We start from the raw sequence: 23,562 nt of genomic DNA, 5'->3' as shown, positions 1-23,562 counted from the left end.
GTGGGTGTGTATGGTGGGGAATTTACTTGAAACATGACTTCCAGGGCCTCGTCCAGACCTACAAAACCGGGTCCTGGGCATGGGGCCCAAGAATCTGCCTTTTCACAAGGAGAGACAGGGGCAAGTCTCAGGAAGTAAGAGGCCCATTGCTCATGGGGGCAGCCATCATCAAGGCCATGAAAGTAGGCTCGGCGGGCCCTGGGGCTTCAGTTAGGACAGACACTTGGGGTGAGGCACAGAGAGGGGCAAGTGTGAAGTCGGGGACCAGAGAGGGGTGTAGGATACAGGGACTTAGGCAAAGGGGCAGAAGGGCCTCAAAGCTGCATGGGGGAAAGGACAGGAGGCCAAGGAGGAGCCTGAGGCTGGGGTGAGCGGGGCTGCTGTCAGCCAGCGGGGGTTCAACACAGACTCACGATGGGGTGCTGGGGGCGTATGCCTTGGGGCGGGCTTCCTTGGACAGGTGAGAGTGGAGGTGGCTTGTGTTGCCCATCGTGTGTCCTTTCTCACCAAGCGAGCCTGAGCACCCAGCAGGGGAGTGACTGCTCTGCTCGGCACCGGGCCAGGGATGCCCGACCCTCTGACCAGCCTCGCTGTGCCTAAGCGCTCCAGAGCAGTCCTGACGAGAGGAACTGTGCTGGCCCTACTTCACAGATGGCGAAACTGAGGCACCAGGACGACAAGTCATTTGGCCAGAGCTGGGATGTGAACGCAGGCACAGGCATCAGGCTTTGCAGCTAAGAGAAGGTATAGGGGCCAGCCCTGAACGTGATCGGACACCGCGCAGGTGGAGAGACAAGAGCCTCAGCCACATGGCCATCCATCCAATCTGCCAGCCCCCCGGCTCTGAGTCAGGTGCTGGGCTGGCCTGCAGCAGAGGTGGGGTCCCTAGCACGGAGGAGCGCCCAGCCGATGAGAGAGATCGGTGCACCCCTCATTTTGCAGCCCAGGGTGCGCTGGGGAGGGGCATGGAGTCCTACAAGTCAGAGGGCTGCACACTATAGGCCAAGGAGAGCTCAGGGGAGGGGAGAAGACATGGGGGTTGATCAGGGCCTGTTCAGGGAAGGCAGAATTGAGGAGCATAGATAGGAACGGGTCTGGAAGGATGAGGAGGATAATCTCAGCAGGGAGAAGGGACCAGGGTTTTCGTCATCCTTAGGTGCTGTGGCAGGCTGACCCAAGCCCCAGGACTCAGTGAGAGTCCTGAGGTCGCTGGGCAGGGAGCCGCTGAAGCTACGTGGCTGGTTCAGTTCTCAGTCCACGCGTGTGCCTCTCGCCCAGCTGGGAGGGTGGACAGAATCAGGGAAAGCCCTGCCTGCTTCTCTTTGAAGATAAGACCCCATCTGTCCCGCTCCCTCTGTCTCTCTGTGTCTCCTCCTCAGCGTCCTCCCCCCACCCCCACGCACAGAGGCTGAAACCCAGGGTCTCACTGGCCTAAACATGACACAACCTGAGCTCCAGACCCAGACCTTGGAGAAGTCAGAGGCCGTCTCTCTGAGTCTCATATTCCTGATTTATAAAGGAATTGGAAAAGGTGACCTCGGAGGTCCCATCCAGCTTGCATGTTCTAAGGTTTTGTGCAAGTATAGAATTTCATTATAGAATTCAGAGATAACCCCCGGCACTCTCTTTAATAAAGTCCCGTCGCTGCCCTCCTGCCCCCAACCTTCCTTGTAACTTCCAGCTCCTCACCGGCCTCAGGTTCCAACGCAGTAGAGGCTCCTCTGTGGTGTGAAGGTATTTTGTCCTTTATTGAAATCAAGACAGACTCTTCTGCCCGCAAACCTAGCGCGCTGCCGGCGGAGGGGCCCGCCCGGGTATCGCTCGGCCCACTTCGGTGTGGCTGAGCATACATAAAAGCGGTATCTTACCTGTCCTCCCCCCTCCCCGCCCCCTTCAGAGCCGCCTTGCACGTGTCATTTCATCCACCGCTCCCTGCGGTGGGCTGGGCGGTTTATCGGATGGTTTCCAAAGTGACAGCGGCCCGGGAGCAGGTCTGGTGCAGGAACGGTGGAGACCAGCGGAGGGGGTGTGCGTCTGGGGGTCGTGGAGGGCTAGCTAGGGGTGGCTGCCTTTTGGGAAGAGGCCCCTGAATGAAGAGAGTGGAACAGAGGGTGGGGATCTGGGGACCCCCTCTCAGAGACATCGCTGGGACTCTTGGGGACTGGAGCTGGGGTGACTCGTGAACACGGTCTGGGGCCTCGCCAGCCGCAGGTGGCCACTGCGTCTGTCTGTTCGTCAGCGGGTCTTCGGCTCCCACCTCAGGATGCGGGGCATGGACTGTGGGGTCAAACTGCCCCTACAGGCTGTCACTCCTGATGGCTTTGGTGACGGCCACCCAGGATGAGGCCTCCTTATAGATCTTTCTGGCTCTACCCCTGCTTGTTCCCTGCCACTTCCTGGGGCTCAGTCTCTCCCTCCTCTGGGAGAAGATGGAACAGATGATCCAGAGGGTTCCATCCCACTCTGACCGTTGGAGTTTGGCCGTCAGGAAGCCACACAGACTAGTGTGGATTGTTTCTTCTTTCTGAGAAAGGGGTTCATGTGGAGTGGAGGGCGGAGGGAGAACACTGGGGACATCTGGAAGGGAGGTGGGACAAGACTGAGATGTTGGCAAGGGCAGAGCTTACTTCAGGGCACTGTAGGAAGGAGTCAGTAGCTCGTACAGGTGGGAGGGCTCACAGGAAGTCCTTCGGAGCTGGGGTGTGTGGGCCCTTGCACGAGGCAACAAGGGTCTTTGATAAGCAGGTCTCCCACTGGGCCTGTGGAGCTGGGTCCCTCTGGGAGACCTCCAAGGACGAGATTGGAGCCCACCTGGCAGCTGCCTGGGTTTAGGGGTGGGGAGAGCAACGAGGAACTGGGTATTTATCCCCCAACTCCTGCCCATCATTGGTTGAGGGCTGCCCTGGGGAGCATAAACTTCCTGGTATTTGTAGCTGGCTTGTCAGAGAAAGCTCTCTGGAGAGAAGCAGGCACAGGGGGAAACCCCGGGTGTGTCCAGGAACTAGAAGGGCTGAAGACATAGGGTGGGGCGTCAACAGTCTTCAGGGCCGTCTCCCTTGTACAGTTGAAGAAAAAGAGGCTCAGAGAGGTTGAGTCACTTCCCAGCCAGCAACTGAGTTTCCAGTGGGCCGTGTGGCTTCCTGACAGCAGCACGACACTCCGGAATGAGGGACACGAGATGTGCAGGGCCTACCCTTGCCTGAGCCCTCCATGCCTCTGCTTCCACATCTGTAAGATGGGATGACGCCTGCCCAGTCCTGACCTTGCAGGGCAGTGTGAGAATCGGGAGCTAATATTCGCGGAACACTTAGCTCGGGGCCTGCCCCGTCACCGGGGTTCAAGAGTGGGAGCTGTGATGGCACGGAAGCAGGGCAGGAGGGAGGTTCCACACCTCCCAGTTCCCAGACGTGTCCGTCATTCTGCTGCTGTGCTTTCAAGTCCGATGGTAAGGGTCAGGGCCACGCGTTAGCTTCTGGCCTTGACCGCGGAGGGACCGTGTTCAAATGAGCCTGCATCCCATGGGAGGTGTCGTTAGTGTCTCTGTCAGCATAGATGAGAGATCCAAACACCTGGCTCTAAGTGGAGCCCTCGGGGAAGGGGACACTAGGTGGCTAAGCGTTGTTTGCTTGATTTTACCTTTTTTTTTTTTTTTTGAGAAGTAGAGATGTGATAAGAGGAGAATTTCTTTCTTTCTTTTTTTTTTTAAGATTTTATTTATTTATTTGACAGAGACAGCCAGCGAGAGAGGGAACACAAGCAGGGGGAGTGGGAGAGGAAGAAGCAGGCTCCCCGCAGAGGAGCCTGATGTGGGGCTCGATCCCATAACGCCGGGATCACCCCTGAGCCGAAGGCAGACGCTTAATGACTGCGTCACCCAGGCGCCCCAAGAGGAGAATTTCTAGAACAGGCTAAGCCACTGGGCAGCTGGAGAGTGAGGTCCTGTGGGATGTGGGGTACCCAGAGCGCATGCGCTGGTCGGGGAGGGAGGTGGGCAGCCGCGCTCCTCAGGAGGCAGAGCTCAGGGGCCTCCAGGGCCCGCCCTGTGCCAACTTTTACGAGCACCCAATAGCTGGGCAAGGAAGGAGCCTCCTCTTCTTGTTTTGCCTGCGGCCAGGCCTGAGGCCGTCTCTGGGTCTCAGCCAGGGCCTGACTCCCCTTGAGACCCCCTTCTCCTCTGGCTGTGCTGACTCTTCCTCTCTCCCCCTCTTTCAGGAACCTTTTGGACAAAGACATGTTTTCCAAGTCCGACCCACGTAAGTCCTGCTCTGACACTCTAACGGTAACAACAGCAGCGACGACGTTGTGACGGATTGCAGTGACACGCTTGAGCCCTTCCCGAGCGCTAACGGTGTGCCAGGCCCCGTTCCGGGTGCATCTGGGCTGTTAACTGTTTTACTGATACTGTCCGGAGGGGGAGAACCAGGGGTCTGACCCTTCCCAGGCTGCAGGAACTTGTGAAGACTCAAACCAGCCAAGGGGGTTGGCAGGGGTCAGGGTGTCTGGGTCCAGAAGTTCTCAGTCCGAGGGAAATCAGTACGTTTCAGAGCCCCAAATGGCTGTGGTCTGGGGCAACGAGCACTGATTTTCGAGTCCAGGAATCTAGCCCTGAGCAATGCCATTCAACTTTCTGACCTTTGACAGGTCATTGGCCTCCTCTGAGCCTCAGTTTGCCCATCAGTGAAGTGGGGCTCATGATAGTAACAGGCCTCATGAGGCTACCTTGGGCTCTAAAAGGATGACTGATTGGGGTTTTAGACGTTCTCTCCAGCCACATTTCTGCAACTCAGTCCTCCATGTGTCTTCCATCATGTTCCGGCCTAGATGTGAATGGCCTCTGACCCCCTCCAGGAGAGTGCCTCTCCCAGACATGCCTATGTTCTAGGCCCCCTTCTCTAAGCTGACCCCCTCCCCCCAGCTCCAGACCCAACAGTGCTACCCAGGCCAAAGTCTCCTGAGGCGCCTCCCCGTCCAGAACCCCCCTATCTGGGGCCCCCACCTTCTTCTTGGCCCAGGGTCTTAACCCTGTTTTTCTCCTCTCCCCACAGTATGTGTCATGTATACTCAAGGGATGGAGAACAAGCAGTGGCGGGAGGTAGGTGGCCCCTTCCCCACCCCAGAAACGTTGCCTTTCCCTCATCGTTTGTCTGTTTGTCTGACTCTTGAGACATCCCACCTGATGTGTTTTGAAGTGCGGCATCTAAGCCCCTGGGAAGGGTAGTAAGGCGTGAAGAGCATGGAGTTTTGTCCCTGCTGTTGTGGGACGAAACATGGTGGAAGGGAAAGTTCCTGCTCTCTGCAGCCCAGTCTGAGGAAGAGATATGCCCTGCCCTCAGGGAGCCCTAGTCTGAGGCGGGAGATGGAATTTGCCATCAGGGAGCCTCAGTCTGAGGGGGGAGACACAGCCCTGCCCTCAGGGAGCCCCAGTCTGAGGGGGAGACACAGTCCTGCCCTCAGGGAGCTCCAGTCTGAGGGGGAGACACAGCCCTGCCCTCAGGGAGCTCCAGTCTGAGGAGAGACACAACCCTGCCCTCAGGGAGCCTCAGTCTGAGGGGGGAGACACAGCCCTGCCCTCAGGGAGCCCCAGACTGAGTGGGAGACAAAGGGAGTCCAGGTCCAACAAAAAAGATCTCGTCTGGCGGCCTAAGGCTGGGTATAGCAGCTAGCGCCATGTCTCACCTCTACAGCCTTCCCTTGGTTTCTAACCAACGTGCGCATTCAGTTAGGTGATTCCCTTGCCTGGAAACCTTCAGTGACTCCTCTCAGCTTTGAATCAAGTCCCAACTCTTTAGCCTGGCTTCCAAGCTCTGCCAGGAACCTGGGGAGTCCCTCCCAGATGACACAAGAATGACAACAGCCAGTAAAGCTTCAGTAACCCAGACTGGATGAACAGACCTCCTCTTCCTTGTTGGTGGCTTGGCCAGAGCCTCGCCTGCCCTGCTCCCCACCCCTTACCCCGGGCACGGCAGGAGCAAGTGGCTGAAGGGGGTGAATTTTATCCATAAAATGTATGGGAAATATTTCCATAGGGGCTGGGCTAAAGTTTACTTTTTTGGCCCTCTCCAAGACTCTGAGCCAATTTAAGTGGAAACCAGATTGCTGGGGAAACATTTAGCCTACTGAAGTGAACTAATTACTTTTGAGGCCTTTTGGCCGAGCTTCATAGAAAGCGGCAGTTTGCTAATGTCGTAATGATTCATTCAGGAAGGTCTGGAAGGGCCGCTTCAAAAGGGCACTGCTCCGGCCGGGCCGTTAATGACATTCAGTAATTGAGACTTGTCTCCATTTGGGGCAGGGTCCCTGATTGTCCACATGGCATCGTCACCACCCACACCCTCAGGGGGGGAGCGGAGGGAAGGCCGGAGGCCTTGCTGCTGGCTCCAGCCCTTTCTGGAAGTGGGATCTGGAGCAAGTTGCTTACCCTCTCTGTACCTCAGTTTCCACATATGTAACATGGGGATAACACCTCCCTGGAATGCCTGTGGCCAGGGTGAAGCAAGGTGATGGATGTAGGATGGCTGGTGTGTAGTCATTGCTCGGTCAATCCCATCGCATAGCATCATCCAGAATGCTCGGGACCTCCCGGTCGCTCCCCCATCGGTCAATATTTGCAGCAGTAAGCATTTATGTGTCCCGGGCAACATAGCTGGTGCCGTGGGGAAAGAGGGAGCTAGTGAAAAGAACAGAGCTTCCCCAAAAGCGTGAGCCGGACTCGGAGTTTGCCGCCTGGAAGGGGAGAGAGTCACCTGTGTGAATAATCCTAACACAGGACACGGGGCGCAGAGAAGTATCAGTGAGAATACGAGGAGAGCCCAGAGGAGAGAACGTTCCAGCCAGCACGCCCTGTTTAGCCAAAGCACTTCGCTAGCTCCTTGGACTTCTACAAATCAAATGTGACGAAACGCAAGGCATCTGGCTAAGGGGTGCGTGGTGGGGGGCAGAGGAGAATGGGGGTCACGAGGAACTTCAGGGATCGTCTGGCTCCATCTCATCGGGCCAGGACCGGCCTCGGTGGTGGAAGCAGGGCAGGAGGACCCCAGGGCAGCTGGGTTTCAGTGAAGCCGGGGGACATGGCCCAAGGGCCGGCCAACTTGAGCAGGTCAGTCCAGGGCTGGGTGGCTGGGCCAAGTCATAAGGGGCTATTTATAAAGGAGCGCTCGGGTTTAGGGAAACCCGTGAGGGGTGATGAATCACCAGGCTGGCAACAGTAGAAGCCATTACTACTCCAGGCCTGAGGAGGTCAGGGGAAGCCGAGGTTTCTGGAACTCCAGGGGGACTTCCCAAGAGGAGCCCGGGGAATGTCACTCTCTTTCCACCCTCTGCTCTTCTGCCCGGGCCTCCCCCTGATAGAAACCCACCAGAAGCCCTAACGTGGGGGACTGTTGTTGCAGTCCACGCAGCTCGCCTCCCGGGCACGGGGCAGGGGGGACCAGGCAGTGGTCCCAGAGGGGCAAAGGGAGACAGTCCGGAGTGGACAGCGAGCAGATGAGCGAGGTGGGGCAAAACAGAGGAAGAGGCAACTAAGAGAGCCCACTGCTGTCAGGCTGAGGACAGCTGGGGTCATGGGGTCAGAATGTCAGTCAGAGCAGGAGGGGCTCTAGAGATCAAAGAGGCTGCCCCTTGCACAGTCAACACCGTGCACAGCCTTCAGGGGTGATGGTGGCAGAGCTCAGGTTTCAAGCCATTTCTGGAGAAGGGAAGACGCACTCACACGTTTGGGGCCCTATTTCTTTGCCTGATTTCTCTATGACCCACAGAGGACGGTATCAGGAATGGAAAATTTAAAGCAAAAAAATCCAGATCCATCTCTGGAACTGCCCCGGGATGGAAGACTGCTTTTGCTCATAAACAGGAACCAGCTCCCACCTGTTAGTTCATTGCAGAACGTCTGTTAGCAGAACCTTGACCGAGAGGTAATCATCCTGTGACCAGGAGGAGTCGAGTGCAGTCACAGCGGTTTCTGCAGGCAAGGTCCAGACCCCGGGGTTTGCACAAGGCTGCAGAGGGATGAAAGCTGTTCTCTCAGCCCCTGGCTGCCGGGTTGCAGCTGATTTTAACTGTTTGGGTCATTTTAAATGCCTTCTGAGAAAGCTCCATCTTCCAGCACCTAAATCTGTCAATGTATTTTATGAAAATTGACTCGAGATGTAATTTTAGCCCAGGAAATCAAACACTATTTGCATCAGGGTTGGCCAGGGCCTTCTGCATGCCCCAGGGAAGACAGGATGACAGGTAGGAAGGGTCCCAGAAACCTTCTCACAGGGGGGAAGGACGTAATAGGGAGCGCCTCTCTGTTCCCATTTGAAAAATGTGTGGGCAGGCGATCCCTGCCCCTCCCTTGCCAGACAGCTGTTCTGGGCCAGGCTGGGGGTGGGGCTTGGAAACGAGGAGCTGGGTCTTACGGAATCTTAGGGTGTCCCCTGCTGGACCCACACTGCCTGCCAGGGATTGGCCCCAGCGACCACGCCCACACATCCTGCCAGAGCGCTATTTTTGAGCAACCCCGGTTCCTGGAACATTTAACACCCGCTGGGAATGACAGTTCATCTCTAAATGTCAACAAGAATGTGTGGATACCTACTGTGTGCCACGGTGGAATGCTGGGCATGCAAAGGGGGACCAGATGCTGTTTACAACCAGAGGAACTCCCCTCGATTCAGGAAGGTACCAATAATGACAACAACAGTAACAAGAATACTAATAGCAGAGGCATCTGACTTGAAGCGTCTAACTTTGGCTCAAGTCATGATCTCAGGGTCCTGGGGTTGAGCCCTGGGTCAAGCCCCTGTTCAGCCTGAATGCATCAGAAAGTCTGCTTCTCCCTAGCCTTCTGCCCCTCCCCCTGCTCATGTTCTTTCTCTCAAATAAGTAAAATCTGTTTTTTAAAAAAAGAATGCTAGTAGCAGACACTTCTGTAACAGCGATACGCTGGGCACAGGGTCTAAGTATTTACATATAGTAACTAATTTAATGCTCACGACCACTGCATGCAGAAGGTGTTATTACTATTACTATTATTATTGGCCCTATTTCACAGAGGAGGAAATTGAAGCACAGAGAAGTTAAATGTGAAAGCAACTTCTGGAACATGATGTCATAAGATCTGTAATAGTTAGGTATAAAGGGCCGGATTCTACTGATCCCAGATTCGACCCTCCTTAGATGCACAAAGCAAGTTGATTTTCTCTTCATATGCTCTTTCTCTCAATATCTGAGGACAGCTCACACAGCCCCGTTAGTCCACTTTTGGGGAGATTCATTCATTCATTCATCCATTCATTTTTAAAGATTTTATTTATTTGAGAGAGAGAGCACGAGTGGGGGTGGGGGGGCAGTGGGAGAGGGAAAAGCAGGTTCCCTGCCAAGCAAGGAAACCGATGTGGGGCTCAAGCCCACGACCCTGGGATCATGACTTGATCCTAAGGCAGACCCTTAACCGACTGAGCCACCCAGGCGCTCCCACTTTTGGGCAGATTTAGAAGGTGACCACTTCTATCAATACTTCCTCTCCATCTCGCTGTCTCTTGTCCCTTTGCCAGTCGGGTCACATGCCCTGGAACCCCGGTCCACACATCAGCGTTCTCCCCAGAGCGGGTGTCCTGCATCCCCCACTGTCTTGTTCAGACTGCTGTCCAAACAAGATCCCCCGGCTCAGACTTCACGATCGGATTTTTGACCCTCACTGTGAAATTTTGCAGTTACCTTTGCTGTTTAGTAGCCTTGTCATTTGGTAGACCCGCTCTGTCGTTTGGCTGTGAAGGTCATACTGAATTACGACCGTGCACTCGGCGTCTTGGTTCTGCCTCCTGGTCCTGGTTTAGCTGTGGTCGCTGTCCGCACGGATGGTCAGGGTTACGTGGGATGGAGTGTTGTGGTCCCCCACTGGAGACCCTTTCCCAGATTGACCTCCTTTCTCTACTGGTCTTTGAGGTATGCTCTTCAGCCACCGAGGAACTACGTCATCTGGTTATAATCCATCCCATGTTTCTCCATCTGTTCTCTAAGTGCTTCATGAATAACCGTCCTTTCCCTTGTCAGACGAGGCCCTGAACTTGACGTCTAGAGCCCTGCATTCCCATCCCAGCTCTGAGATTTCCTGACTATGTGACACGGTTGAGGTCTTTATCTTCTCTGAGTCTCAGCTTACTCATCTGTAAAATGGGGCTCGGAGTCCTTCTTAGGAGGACCGGCTAAAATAATGCTTGTGAAAATGCCTCGAAGTACCAGCTGCAATGTGCCGTTGCCCGGCTTGAGCACCCAGGCGCTCTGTCACTGTGGGCACAGCCATACTTGGAGACCCTGCGGACTTAACCAAACCCGAGTCCCCTTCTCAGCCTAGGGCTCCAGGACCCAACTGACTCTAAGGAGTGAGGACTTCCAGGAGAAAGGATACATGTCAACCTTGTGTGGGAGGGGTCCTTCCTCAGGAGGGGCTCTTCCAGGAAATGCTGGACGGAGGGACGCCTTCGTCACCATGCCGTGCCCAAACAGCATTGCAGTGTGGCACACTGGCACAGTGCGGTACCCCCACTGCTCCCTGCCCCTCTGGCACCTTTGTCCCAGGACGTCCTGCTTCTCCGAGTGGTGGCCTGTCTGGCTCTTGCCCCCTTCCAGACCCCAATCATCTTCCCTGGCTCTGGCTTTGAAGTCCTGGCCATGCTCACCTCTGGCAGCCAGTGTTTTCTCTGCTCCTCCCGAACAGAAAAGGGCCTTTTCCTGGCTCCAGGGGCTCTCAGCAGCTCAGGGATTCCCCAGGTTCCCAAGTCTGTGAGACAGAACATCAGCTTCTTAGCCTGGTGTTCGAATCTCTCCTGCTTGGACTACCCTAAAATCGGCTGTGAGAGAGGAACTGGGACGGGGCGAGCCCCTGCGTGTGCTCTGCTGGCTTATCCCTAACGCTGCAGCCACGTGCGAGGAGCTGCGATGGGCCCGTGTCACTGATGGGAAACGGAGGCGGGGAAAGTTGAAGCGGCTTGTCTGCGGCCACGCTGCGAACTGGTGCAGGATTGGGATTCAAATCTGTTCTGGAGCCACCTAAGCCCGCACGGCCGTCCAGAGCCGTCAGGCCTTCTGCGCAGAGGCCAGCAGCCTCCCGCAGACAGAGCTGGGTGCGGGCGCCACTCGGCTTCCACACAACCTCGGCCCCGGAGCCCACGCGACCACGAAAGCAGGACTCAGGCTGATTTCTGCCACGCGCACCGGCCGGGTGAGTAGAACCAGAGGGATCCGCAGTTTGAAGATTTGAAAACAATCGGCAATTTCACGTAGTCTCACGGTCAGCTTGGACTCGAATCTGATATCAGCAAGTGGCCGCGAGATACCTGTTTGTCCTTATCAGCCCAGCGGGGTCCTAGGGCCTGCTTCTCGCCTTCAAGGCTCCCTGGAGGCCGGTGGAGAGATGATATTCCAGCACTGGTGAGGGTCAGACAGCCTCCACTGGCAGGAGAGCCCCAGGGTATCAGAAGCCCAGGCCCACTCCCCAGGCGCGAGGTCTCTGCAGGGTCTCAGCCCTGTTGTGCAAGTGCTTCAGGGCTTGTGTGGCGCTTCAGCCATACGTGAGTCTCTCCACACCTCCCTGTTGGCGGTGAGAAATCACTGCTAACCTCCCTCTCTGGAAAGGGTCCTCCAGTGCCCGGGAGATAACGTATCTGAGGTGGCGTCTCCTAGTTACGGCTTTCGAATGTGACGTCCGTCCTTAGGATGGAGGAAACTCACTTAAAAAAATAATTCTATTTTTTTTAAAGATTTTTCATTTATTTATTTGAGAGAGAGAGCATAAGCAGAGGAAGGCGTGGCAGGAGGGGCAGAGGGAGAAGCCGACTCCCCGCTGAGCAGGGAGCCTGATGCAGGACTCGATCCCAGGACCCTGGGATCATGACCTGAGTCAAAGGCAGACGCTTCACTTTCTGAGCCACCCAGGCGCCCAAAAAAAATAATTGAAAATAATATATTATAGACAACAGAACAAAAAGCCAAGCTGTTGGACTCCAGGCTTTTCCCAGCTTACAGCGTGTCCCCTGCCTTCTTCCCTGCCTCTGTCCCTCCCCTGGCACCCAGACATTCAGAGCCCCCCGTCTGACCTGCTTCCACCCTCACGCTGTTCTTCTAAAGGGGATCCTCTAGCCACACACATGCCTTTCTTTCTCCGATCCGAGCCACCTTCGGCCCTCTCTGAGCCTCCCAGGCACCCCTGTCCCAACAGCCAAGATTGTGCCCCGATAACTCTGATGGTTTAAGGTATTCAGAGAATCAGCTGGGATGGTTGGAAAATCCGCCGCATAATCGCAGACCTCCTTTAGGATGTGCCTGGCGCGTGCCCAGCATCGGGTCTCCTACTTGTCCCCGATCCTTACGATGGCCTTACAGGCAGGTAGAGATTATCTCCGGACCTCAGAGAAGCGATGGGACTTGCCCCAGGTGACATGGCTGGGAAACCAGGGTTCTCTCCCAGTCGAACCATAGAAGAGCAGTGGTGTCGTGGGCAGCCCCCGGGTTTGTGTCAGAACCTTGGTACTTAGAGCTGTGTGACCTTGTACTAGACGTTTATTTTCTTTGGGCCGCAGGTTTCTCACCTGTAAAATGGACAACTAACAATACTTCCCCGGCCGGATCGTCTAAGGATTAGAGAGAACACAGGATAAGGTGGAGGGGCCAGGTAGGCAGGTGGTAAGAGGTAGTTTTCGCTAATGGTATCATCGGTGGGCTCTGGGTGCCGGGCGATGAAGCAGGCAGTCGATGTACCCATTCTATAGATAGCAGCAGGGAGGCCAAGAGACAGGAAGTGACTTGAGTAAGGGACTATGGTATCCTCCAGGGAACAAAGCTATAGCAGCGAAGTCCCCGCCCTCAGAGACCTTATGGGGAACTGGGGAGACCAGACACAGACGTGGAAGGATCTAAAAGCCTTGTTTTCTTCATCCTGGTGAGAGTGTGGGAACAGATCCTCTCAGAGGCCCCAAGTTCCAGACGGCAACTAGGCTGGGAACCATCCAGGTAGTTTAGATGTGAGTTCTCAGCACTTCTCAGAAGGGAGAGGTCCGGGAGGGCTTCCAGGGGGGAGGTGGCACCAGACCTGGGACTTGAAGGATAGTGGGGAGAAGAAAGGGCATTCCGGGAACGGGGCTTCCCATGAACAAAGCCTGGTGGTGGGAATGTCCTGTGTGTCTGGGAGCTGGCGGTGACTCAGTCTGGCTATGGCCCATGCTGTGTTGGAGGGAGGGGAGAGATGAGCTGAGGAAGGGAGGGCCGTGCCCCATTGGGAACCATGCTGGCAATACAAGACCTTTGATTTAATCACAGTTTCCAAAGAGTTAGCAGTCAGTGAACAAGCATTTATTGAGCACCTACTCTATGCCACCCACTGATTCAAGCACATAGTGGAGAATAAGACAGGCAGAGTCCCTACTCTGGAGAGGCTTACTGTAATCAGCAAAGAAGTTGGTTAATTTCGGGTATTGTTTGATAAGTGCTGTGACAAAGATAAAAAGGCATAATGAGATAGAGAGTGACCAGGCAGGAGAGAACTGCTTTCATTAGGGGGCCGAGGGAGTCCTTCTGAGGGGCTGGTGACTCTAATTGAGTCCTGAATGTTTCCATGCATAATCTGGGATGTTCCAGGCAGGGGGTACAGCAGGTGCAAAGGCCCTGAGGTGGGAACAAGCTCAGTGCACTCAAAGGACAAGAAGGCGGCCCATATAAGTTAGCAGTGTGAACAATGAAGACAGTGGGTGATATGGGGCAGAAGGCTGCAGGGGCAGATCCTATAGGGCTTCACAGGCCATGTAGGAGCTCAAACGCTGCTCTAAGTGTGATGGCAAGCTATCTGAGGGTTTTGAGCAGGGTAGTGATGCAGCCCCGTTTATGTTTTGGGAAGACAGCTCTGGCCACTGTGTGCAAAGCAGATTGCAAGTGAAAGGACAGAAACAGGAAGACAAATTGCAGTCTTGCGGAGCTCCTGGGATGAGGCAGTGGTAGGCAAGGGCAGTGGGGATCCCGTCTGTCCAATGGCCAAAAGTTTAAATGTGAAATGGAATGACCCTCTGCCACGACACTCTGAGCCTAATTTGGATGACCCACATAGGACCCAGCCCCAGTCACACAACACAGACCTCTAGCAAAAGACTTCACGTAGTGAATGGATCATTATTATTGCTGAACCCCAAAGCAGGAGACAGGCCTCTCTAGGAGGTGGGCGCCAAGGCAAGCGTGGGGTTGGCTTTCTGGACGCTCCTGTTTTTGCAGAGAGGAGTCTGCCTCTTCAAGGAAAGGTCCCACTTGAACCTCGGGGCCGGTGGACAGCCTCTAGTGGCCTTCGCTCTTGTCCCGCAGCTGGATTTTCAGGGCCCTCCCTCGCCATCAGCAGGAGCAGGCAGTCTGGGACACCAAGTGCCCGCCTTTGGAGACCAGATGGATCCCAAGCCCCTGCTCACGGTCTTAGGGTTAGGGCTTTGGCACAGCAAGGGACTGTCACAGTGTCCCTTGAAATCCTGACTCTGTCACTTCCTTTAAACTCTCTGCGCTTTAGTTTTTTTCCCTCAGTTAATGGGGTCCCGATGCCGGCTCCCTGGGCCGTGGTGGGAACGTAGGACAGAATGGCTCAGCACGGTGGCTGGCTGTACTCGACACTTGTAAATTTTATTACGCAGTCCTGTCCGACAAAGCTGGGAAGAGGCTCTGCCCCCTGTCCTGCTGCTCCCTCCATAGGAGGCCGATGACATTTCCTGGTGCTGGTGTGGTTTCCACGTCAGCAGCACCCCATGATGCCCCTTGGCCCTCACCACACCCCGATGAGGAAGCAGAGGCACCGAGGGGTCCCCGCTTGGCCCAGTGACTCAGCTAAACAGGGTGGAGCTGGGATGTGATATGGTCTTCTGAGTCCGCCCGTTTGGCCAGGCCGCTGTCAGAGTGGGCTCTTCTAGATCCAGGGTTTGGTGTGGTGCGTCAGGGGCCAACTGTGAACTTGCACGTGGCTCCTGCCACCCCGCCCCCCGCTCAACCAGAGATATTCTGTGAGCTCTGTGTAATACATTCGACGGGAGGCCAAGATTGCGTTTGCAGAAAGGAGCTTGCTTTTCTGGTAAACCCCGAGGTTCTGGTGCAGGTCGTTGGGTGGCTGATAAACCTCTTTCCTATTTAGTGTCAGCGTCCAGGTGCCCTTTACAGTTGTGGCTGAGCCGTTGAGAGCGTGGGCTCCAAAGTCAAGGTGACTGGGTCCAAATCCGGGCCACCATCTTCCCGGCTGGGGCTCTTGGGCAAGTGCCCCGGCTCCCAGGCCTGCTGTGAGGCGTAAAGGCTAAGTGCCTGGCAGGAGACAAGGCTCAACGGTGGCTCCATAGTGAGAAACCCTAGAGTGAGAAACCAGAGCTTCACCTGGAGGAAGCAACCGTTGATGGTATCACTTCACACACCCCGATGCCATTTGGCAGGAGCTAGAGCCATCGTGGGGTGCTCTGGAGGACAAGCGTCTTTAGGGCAGGGCTCGCTCAGGGCCCTTCCCCCACAGGCTGCAGCTGGGCCCAAGGCTCAGCCGCCCAGGCAAGATCAGGGCACCGGGCTGGTGGAGAGTGTTTAGCCAGCCACTTGGCAGCTAGGCTCACTGGTAAAAGGGCCATTCCCCCAGGAGCTGGGACTTTTTAACAGATGATCTGAACAATGGCTAATTAGGAACGGAGCCTTTTGTCAGGAAGTCTTTCATTATAAGCTTGGCTGCTGCTGCTGATGTCTGGGGCCAGAGAGGGAAAATTCTCAGTCCAGGCCTGAGCAGGGGGAGCCTCTGTGGAGCCGCTGGTCTCCTCACTCACTTTTGCCCTTCCTCGCCTAGAGGCCTGAATGCAACAGGACGTGGTCTGTGAGGTACCAGGCCACAGAAGTCATGGTTCACTCTGCTTGGCTTTAGGCCAGCCCCTTCTCCTCTCTGGGCCTGGTTTTCCTCACTCACCAAGGAGAGGGTGCCCACAGAATCCTGGACCCCTCCAGTGAGGGAATCTCAGAGACCTTTCCTGACCCAAGATGGTACGCATGGAACCAGGTCCTCTGTGCTCCTCCTTGAAACCCCAGGCCCTCCGTCCTGGTGCCCAGACCTCGGGTCATTCTCCAGCCTCAGGCACCTACTTGGGCCCCTGTTCCCAGCACCCAGCTCTCTGCCTTTTCCAATTTCTATTTGAGTCAGATAGATTTCTGGCCTCTAATTTTAATCCCGGTGAACATGATTCATGAGGGGCCAGGGCTGGGCTCTGCAGCAGGGCTTTTAGAATCCCCAATTAAAGGAGCCATCAATTATATATGAAAATTATAGGGGAGCTCTGGCTGGGGAAGGGTGGGCAGCTTGGAGGTGGAGAGCAGTCTGTCAGCTCCGGCCTCCTTCTGTCCCAGGCGGCATAGCCACTGGGGGCTTTGCAGCTGGGGGGAGGTCTCTGGAGCTTCATCCAGCTGTCATTTGTAAAAAGGCCAGAGCTGCTTAAATCTGGGGCCATGAACATTGTTCAGGCTTGCAGAGCCACCCACTCATTACTGAGGCAGGGGACTGCCGTGAACACCATGGGACGCGATGGCTCCGTCTCTCCTGGGAGCCCCGGTCCTCCCTCCCCACCAGTGGGTGCCTCTGGGAGGTCCTTCCGGCCTCCTGGAGCTCCGTTCTCTCATCTATAAAATGGGGATGACAATAATAACGTCTCCATGGGGTCACTGGTGGGGTTGAGAGAGATCATGGATGTGGAAGTGTTTTGAAGATGAGGAATCACGGTACCAAGCAGAAGGAGGAGGAGGATTTGATGGAAGGAAGACATGAGAGAAACCTGAGAGAGGGGGTGACAGGCTTCTGAGAGAACAGGGCAGTGCTCCGGGCTGGAGCTGACCTGACCTCGGCTCCCATCACAGCCCTTTCCCTAATTAGCTGTGTGACCTGTGTCAGCGCCCGACCCCGACCCTGCTTCTCTGTGTCTCTTTTCTCATTGCTTGAGAGGAGTTGGTTCCTTCTAGTTCCAAAATCTTCAGGTTCTAGGTCACCTTGTTAAGCAGCAAATCTTTATGGAAATCACAGGAGGGGCCAGGAGTGTGTGTGTGTGTTTGTGTGTGTATGTGTGTGGTCTGTAGGGATTGGCAGTGTGGGTGGGGGGTGAGCAGGGGAATAGGTCAGGAGCACTCACCTGTGCCCTGTGGCTTAGAGCCTCCCCCCCCCCACCCCCCGGACCCACAGGAATAGTCAGCAGGGTGGAAGAGAGAGCAGGCATTGAAGAAGTTCAGAGGTTCGGCTGCAAGTAGGAAAACAACAGGAGTAAAGACTGGATAGGACATAGTCCAAGCCTCGTTCACAGTATTGACCTGTTACTGCATTAGCTCCTTCCTGATTTGGAACCAGGCCAGATAGTCTGGGTTTGAATCCTGTTTCTACCACCCACCAGCTGTATGACTTTGGGCAAGTCACTCCAGCTCTCCAGCCTTATCTTAGTTCATTTATCTGTAACACGGGGATGACAGTACTGCTTCATACAGTTGTTATGAAGATTAAATGAGACAAAACGTGGAAAACACTTAGCACCTGGCTGCCTTGAGGGCTACCTGAGGGTTATTCTCCGTCCTGAAGTTCAGCTCTGCAGCAGACGTTCGGGTCACGCTTCACGCATATTCCCTTCCATCCTTCCCTCCAGAGAGGGAATGATTTGCTCTGTATTAGCAGTGGGGAAATGAAGCCTCTGAGGGGCTCTTCTAGGTAGCCTCCCGTAAATAATAAGCAGCAGAACTCTGGCCAGTGGGGGTCCTAAAGCCATTGCCTAGCTACCCCTCTACACCACCCTGGCTCTGGGCCCCAGCGCCCCCCAGCGGTGGGCGTTTGCAGGCAGTTGCAAGTGGATTGTGAAGAAGAATGGGTCCAGGCTTAAGAAATCTAGGAGCAACAGAGAAAGCCTCTTCCTAGGCTGCCTTGCTTGGCACCCCCTAGCCTGGTCGTCAGTGTGTCTGAGGGCTTTGAAAGGGTCAAGGGCTCTCCTCCCCTCTCCGCCCTCACTAAGTAGCCTCCTCGCCGGAGGGGTCCTTCTGCTTTACCTCTCCTGCCACTGAATTTTTTTTTTTTTTATCAGCAAACCTTACACAATCTACTGCCCTCCTCTTTTTTTCTAGCAAAGGCCTTGGGCATTGCTGGACCCAAGTTGGTGGGAAGCCTTCGGACTGGGCTGAGCCTAGATCTTAATGGAGCAGCTGCTTGATAAGAGCAAAGGGACAGCCTGCGTTTTCCCCTCAGCCTTGCCTGTGTGTGGAAGTTGTCTGGAGAAAAAGCACTCAGAGCTGGGGCCTTTCAGGCATGGGAGGTGAGCAGGAAGTGTTTGCAGTCCATCGGGAAGCATCTTAGAGATAAGGCTGAGTTCAGAGACCCGGGAGAGACACAACTTTCTGGGTGCCCGGGCCAGCGTTGGGATTCAGGAAGGACCAGAGTAGAGACTCACTAATTTACAGAGCTTGTTTTACGTCAGGCTGCCTTCTAAGTACATTACATAAATCAGATCACGTAAGCCTCCAGCAACCCTATAAGGTGTGGATAAATTGGCGTTCCCATTTTATGGGAGAGCAAACTGAAACACAGGGGGGTACAAGGATTTCCCCTGGGTCACACAGCCAGTGAATGAGTAGCAAAGCCAGATTTGAACCCAGGAAGCTGGGCCCCGGCCTCTGCTCTCTTTACTTCGCCATTCACCTCTTCTCTTTACTACTTTCTGTGGGAAACCCTAAGATTTGTTTTCAAAGGTGGGATCAGTGGTTCTCAAAGCTTTCTGAAGGCATGCTTTCCTTTTGAGAAACTGATGAAAACCATAGCTCCTCTACCCGGAAAATACAGACATGTACAGACATTTGCATTCGATTTCGGGGTGCCCACTTAGACCCACTTAGAGCTGATTAAAAGCCTCGAACCCTGACTCCAATCAGGTAGGTGTTCTTCCCTAAATGGGCCTCATTCTGGCAGCTGTTTGGGTGGGACCAGGATGGCCGCTTTCTGTAAAGTGGAGGAGGCTGGCATGGGACCCCTGGTCCCCGAGAGTTCCCACTGGGGCCCTTAGGGTGGGACAGCTGTGCTGAGACCCTGCATCCCAGAAGGTGGTCATGGGACATTGTGTATCTCGGCTGCACGAGCGGGGGTCACGCACTTTATCGGTGGCATGAGCGTCACACGGTGTTTCCGCAGAAGGAGTGGGGTGGGGACTGTTCTTGGTTTATGTTCACTTGAGTTGGCAATTGTATGTGTTATGAACATGTTTGGTGAGAGAGAAAATAGATCAGTCAGGGCCCCAGCAGGAGAACGAGTTTCCTTAGTTGGCTTAACCGAAGAGATTTAATGGATTTCTTTCAAAGATATGGGTGAGGTTGAGGAAACCCACGAGGGGTGCTTCAGCACCCAGGGTCCAGCACTGGCAGGGAGCTGCTCTCACTCCCGGCTCGAAAGCCAGAGCACTGTTCTAGGAGAAGCAGCCCCTGCCAGAACCGAGGTGCCGAGGCTGGGTGAGAGGTGGGGGTAAACCTCTCTCTCCACCCATCTCCCATCTGCTTGTGCCTCCCATTGGCCGAACCTGACTGGAACCCACAGTGCAAGAGAACCAGGGTGATGGGGTTCAAAGGGGAAAGGGTCCGCTAGAGTGTAGAGCAGAACAGAGAAGGAGAGGAGTGGGGTGGGCACAACCCCAGAAGATTCTCTGGCACAGAAAACAAGACTCCGAATTGGTCCAGGCCTCGTTGCCGGCCCCGTGCCCCACTGCAGGTCAAGAGGCCTGTGTCTTGACAGAGGAACCCCCCCCCCCCCCGGCCTCCTAGTTGGACATGGAATGGGAAGACCTTGCTTGCCTGATCTGGGTTCCCAGTCTCAGTCCTGCAGCAGCCCTTGTCCCAGGGCGGTTTGGCAGGACCGCTGCCCCCTCGCCCCCATAAATCTCGACTTCTGTGTGTAGCAGAGCCCCTGGGAGCCATTTAATTTAGTCCTCAAAGAAGTTTCAAGTCTGCTTTCCCTTTGAGGGTCTCACTGGAACTGATGATATGTAATTAATGCCGCTTAATTGATATTCTTGGGGCTTAGTCATAGAGGTTTTAGGGGCCCCCGGGAGCATCTTTTGTGGCGTGTCAGAAGCTTTTCCCACTGGGTTTTGTTGTCAGGGACAAGACGTGAGCTTTTGAGAGGGTGAGTACCCTAATTTCCAGGCTTCGTACTCATTTGTCATTTGTACTTTCTCTTTCTTTCTCCCTTCCTGGGAGGCTGTTCCAGGCCTCGAGGTCAGGGAGGTCCCCCTCACCTTTCTTTCTGATCGCTCAGCCCCTTCCCCAGTTTCACACCACTCCCTCCCTAGTCTGCACTTGCCCCTATAAGCAACAGTTCTTTAGGGCTTTCTGTATCAGAATCGCTTGGTAAAACAAAGATTCCGGGGTTTCTCTTCAGCTTTGCTAATCAGAGAATCCCCGTGCCCACTGGTGTGTGGTGGCCTGTGCCCTAGACCGTGAGCAATGCCATTCTCAGAGCCTGGAGTGTGGACGGAGGAGGTCAGAATGGACCAGAGGGAGGGACAGGCACTTCCAGGGAACTGGAAGAGTGTTCAGGGCTGGCTCAGCCCCAATTATGGATGGCAAAGGGTTAACCCACTCTCCCCTTTGCCCCCCAGCAGGATTTGCCATACAGTGTTCAGACTGTACGCTTTCCGGTGCTTCCCACTGCTCCGTGCTAATACCTCATCGGTCCAAGTCCCTTCAGGCTTGGAAACTGTAATTCTATGTGGAACGAAATACAGCCAAATTGATTTTTTTTTAAAAAACATCAGTTAGGTTGTTTCCTACTGTCATTCATAGGAGTGTAAATTGGGCCTGACAGAGACCTGGTGGCTTCTTGGATTTTCAAAATCCAAGTTTTGGGGGTTTTTTTCTTTGTGATTAGGCCAAGTAATGAAGGCTATAAAACATCTTTAGTAAGTCCCTTGGTTGTAGATTTCACAGTTGCTTGTGACGGCATATGTTAATTACCCTGCGTGCTGGAAATTCATCACTGCCCAGCCTGCCTCACTTGACCCCTTTCCTCTCCAGGAGATTTTGGGGGCCCTTGGAGTCCCACTCCAAGTCCTGTTTCCAGGGGAACTCCATTTTCTTCTCTGGCAGAGATCAGTCTCTAGGGAATTCCCCTCTGTTGAAGCTTCAAGTGCCATTTTAAAAGCAGCGCTGTCATCTTCCCTAATGGGTGTTTTCCTTGGAGTCTCTGCGGAGAGTGGAGATTCGGGTGAGGAAAGAGGACGCACGAATGCTTTCTCCTTCTGGACTGGGGTGTATCTAAAATTCAGCCAGAGGGATTTTTTAAAACATGTTTGGGTGGGCAGCACATCGAAGAGGAGGTAGAGCCCTTTCTTAAAGGAGGATTCTCTCACACCTGGGTGTTTACCCAGAACATTCTGCAAGAAAGCCATTAGGAGAAATTTTCCTTTTGTCTGAAGGCTAGATGTATTAAGAATTAGAGCAGAAGAGGAAAATGCAGGAATTCTCTTGGAACAAGGATGGATTATACACTGTAAGATTGTTACTGAATTTAGGGGATGTGGCTGGAACCCAGTCTTATTCAACTCAGTATCTACCCCATTGCCTTGTACACAGTGGGGCTTTTATAAATGCTTGTGAAGTAAACCTCATCTTTATTTGGTTTTCATAGTGCTTGAGGACGTTGGATGAAGTAAAAGCATCATGGGCTTTGGATTACACATACCTGCATTGAGGTCCCAGCTCTGCCTAGCTGTGTGACCTTGGGCAAGTCACTTAACCTCTCTGATTCTGTTTCCTCACTTGGAAAATGGGTAGTAACTCATGGGGGTTTTGTGAGAATTGAATGAGATAATGATCCACGTGATCTAGTGAGCGTTCAGAAGGAGCTTAGTAAGTGTTAGTTTTCTTTCTTCCTCCATCAGTGGTTCTCAACTCCAACTGCGCAGTAGAACCACCCAGGAAACTGAGAAAACAGCTGTTCAGGCCCCACCCATTGAGACTGGGTTTCACTGGTTTGTGGTGGGGCTTTGAGCATGGGTATTTTTAAAAAGCTCCTGTTAAAGAATACATTTTTTTAAAAGGTAAAATCATGAATTCTCATGCAAATATAAAATGAACACACGGTAAAGATTTATTTAACTTGTTAGTTAAATGAAGGAACCAGGAAGATTTTACAGCTGGTTCAGATGATTCAACACACATTCTGTTGACCTTTGAACAGAACAGGGTTTGAACTGCACGGGTCCACTTATACACGGATTTTTTTCAATAAATATGGTACAGTCTAGTCAATATATTTTCTCTACTTTATGACTTTCTTCAAAACATATTCTTTTTTCTGACTTACTTTATTGTAAGAATACAGTGTGTAATACATATACAAAATGTGTGTTAATCAACTTTTCGTTGTCAGTAAGGCTTCTGGTCAACAGTAGGCTGGCTATTAGTTCAGTTTTGGGGGCGTCAAAAGTTATAGCTGGATTTTCGACGGTGTGTGGAGGTCCACTCCCTAATCCCTGCATTGTTCAGGGGTCCACTGCGTACAGGCAATCAGGAATGCTGCACTTAATTTATAAATAGATGCAAAATTGGTCAGTATCGACAGGATAATAATCAAATAATTGCATTCCATTGAGCCAAACCTATTTACATTTTCTACGGATAAAAATCATTTGCATCACCCTGTGCTTTCTGGGATTTCCGAAGGTGTACAATAGCTCAACAATAATGAAAGGTGCAGATCTCTGTGAAGTCAGATGTCTGGACTCCAGTACGTGAAACGGGGACCCCCAGTCATCTGCTTTTGTGTCAATTTCAGTATGTTTCACATTTCCCCGGGGGCTTCCTGTGTGCAGCCAGGGGAGACCCTGTCCTACAGGTTTGTTCATAGCGCTGTTGTGACACTGTATTATAGTTATCGTGGATGAGCTGTCCCACCTATGACAGAGAAGTCCGTAAGGGTTCATGTGCTAGTCATACTTGTAACTCAGCACCCAGCACGTTGCCTGGCCTGTACTAAGTGCTGAAAAACTGTTTGTCGAATCCGTAATGGAGTCGGATGATACCTCTAAGAAGTAAGCAGGACACGTAGGATTCTCCATCTTCTGATGAGGAAATTGAAGCTTTCTCCAATCAAGTCCCACAATTAGCTTGTGATAAGCTTGGGACTCAAACCCGCTCCTCCGTTTCCTCATTCAACCTTACTTCATTGAACAGTTTCTGAGTCCCCACTGCATACCCGTCACTGGGAGCAGTGACCAGCTTTTGCCCTCGCTAGGGACCTCACGTGGAGCACCGCGTGGCTCAGAGGCCATGGCCAGAGGCCTAGGTTGTGACTTGCACTCAGCAATTATTAGTTGTGTAACCCTGGACAGATGACTTAGCTTTTCTGTGCCTTTGTTTTCCCATCTGTAAAATGGGGAAGCCTGCCATAAAAGGACGAAATAAGGTAAACACGGTGCAAAATGTGTCACACGGTTCATCACGCTGTAATCATCTGCGACCCTGAGCCTGCGAATCTGTTAACCAGTGGCGGGTCCTGGGCTGCAAAAAATGAGGAGGGCTCAGATCCTCTGC

General features: G+C 53.6%; 1 protein-coding gene across 2 annotated transcripts in view; it reads left to right on the top strand.

Moving 5' to 3' along the window:
* The window catches only part of CPNE5 (copine 5), an 88,896-nt gene that overhangs the window by 11,593 nt on the left and 53,741 nt on the right, over window positions 1-23,562 (top strand). For both annotated transcript variants that reach the window (XM_045777816.2, XM_045777817.2), the window contains exons 2-3: window positions 4,213-4,253; window positions 5,046-5,092. In XM_045777816.2, coding sequence (XP_045633772.1) covers window positions 4,213-4,253; window positions 5,046-5,092 — 88 coding nt within the window. The remainder of the gene's footprint in view (window positions 1-4,212; window positions 4,254-5,045; window positions 5,093-23,562) is intronic.

Source organism: Ursus americanus, chromosome 32 (genome assembly GCF_024610735.1).
Source record: "Ursus americanus isolate L20-20 chromosome 32, mUrsAme1.1.p, whole genome shotgun sequence".
NCBI lineage: Eukaryota > Metazoa > Chordata > Mammalia > Carnivora > Ursidae > Ursus > Ursus americanus.
Note: the sequence above shows the minus strand (reverse complement) of the source record. Positions and strands in the feature narration are given on the sequence as shown.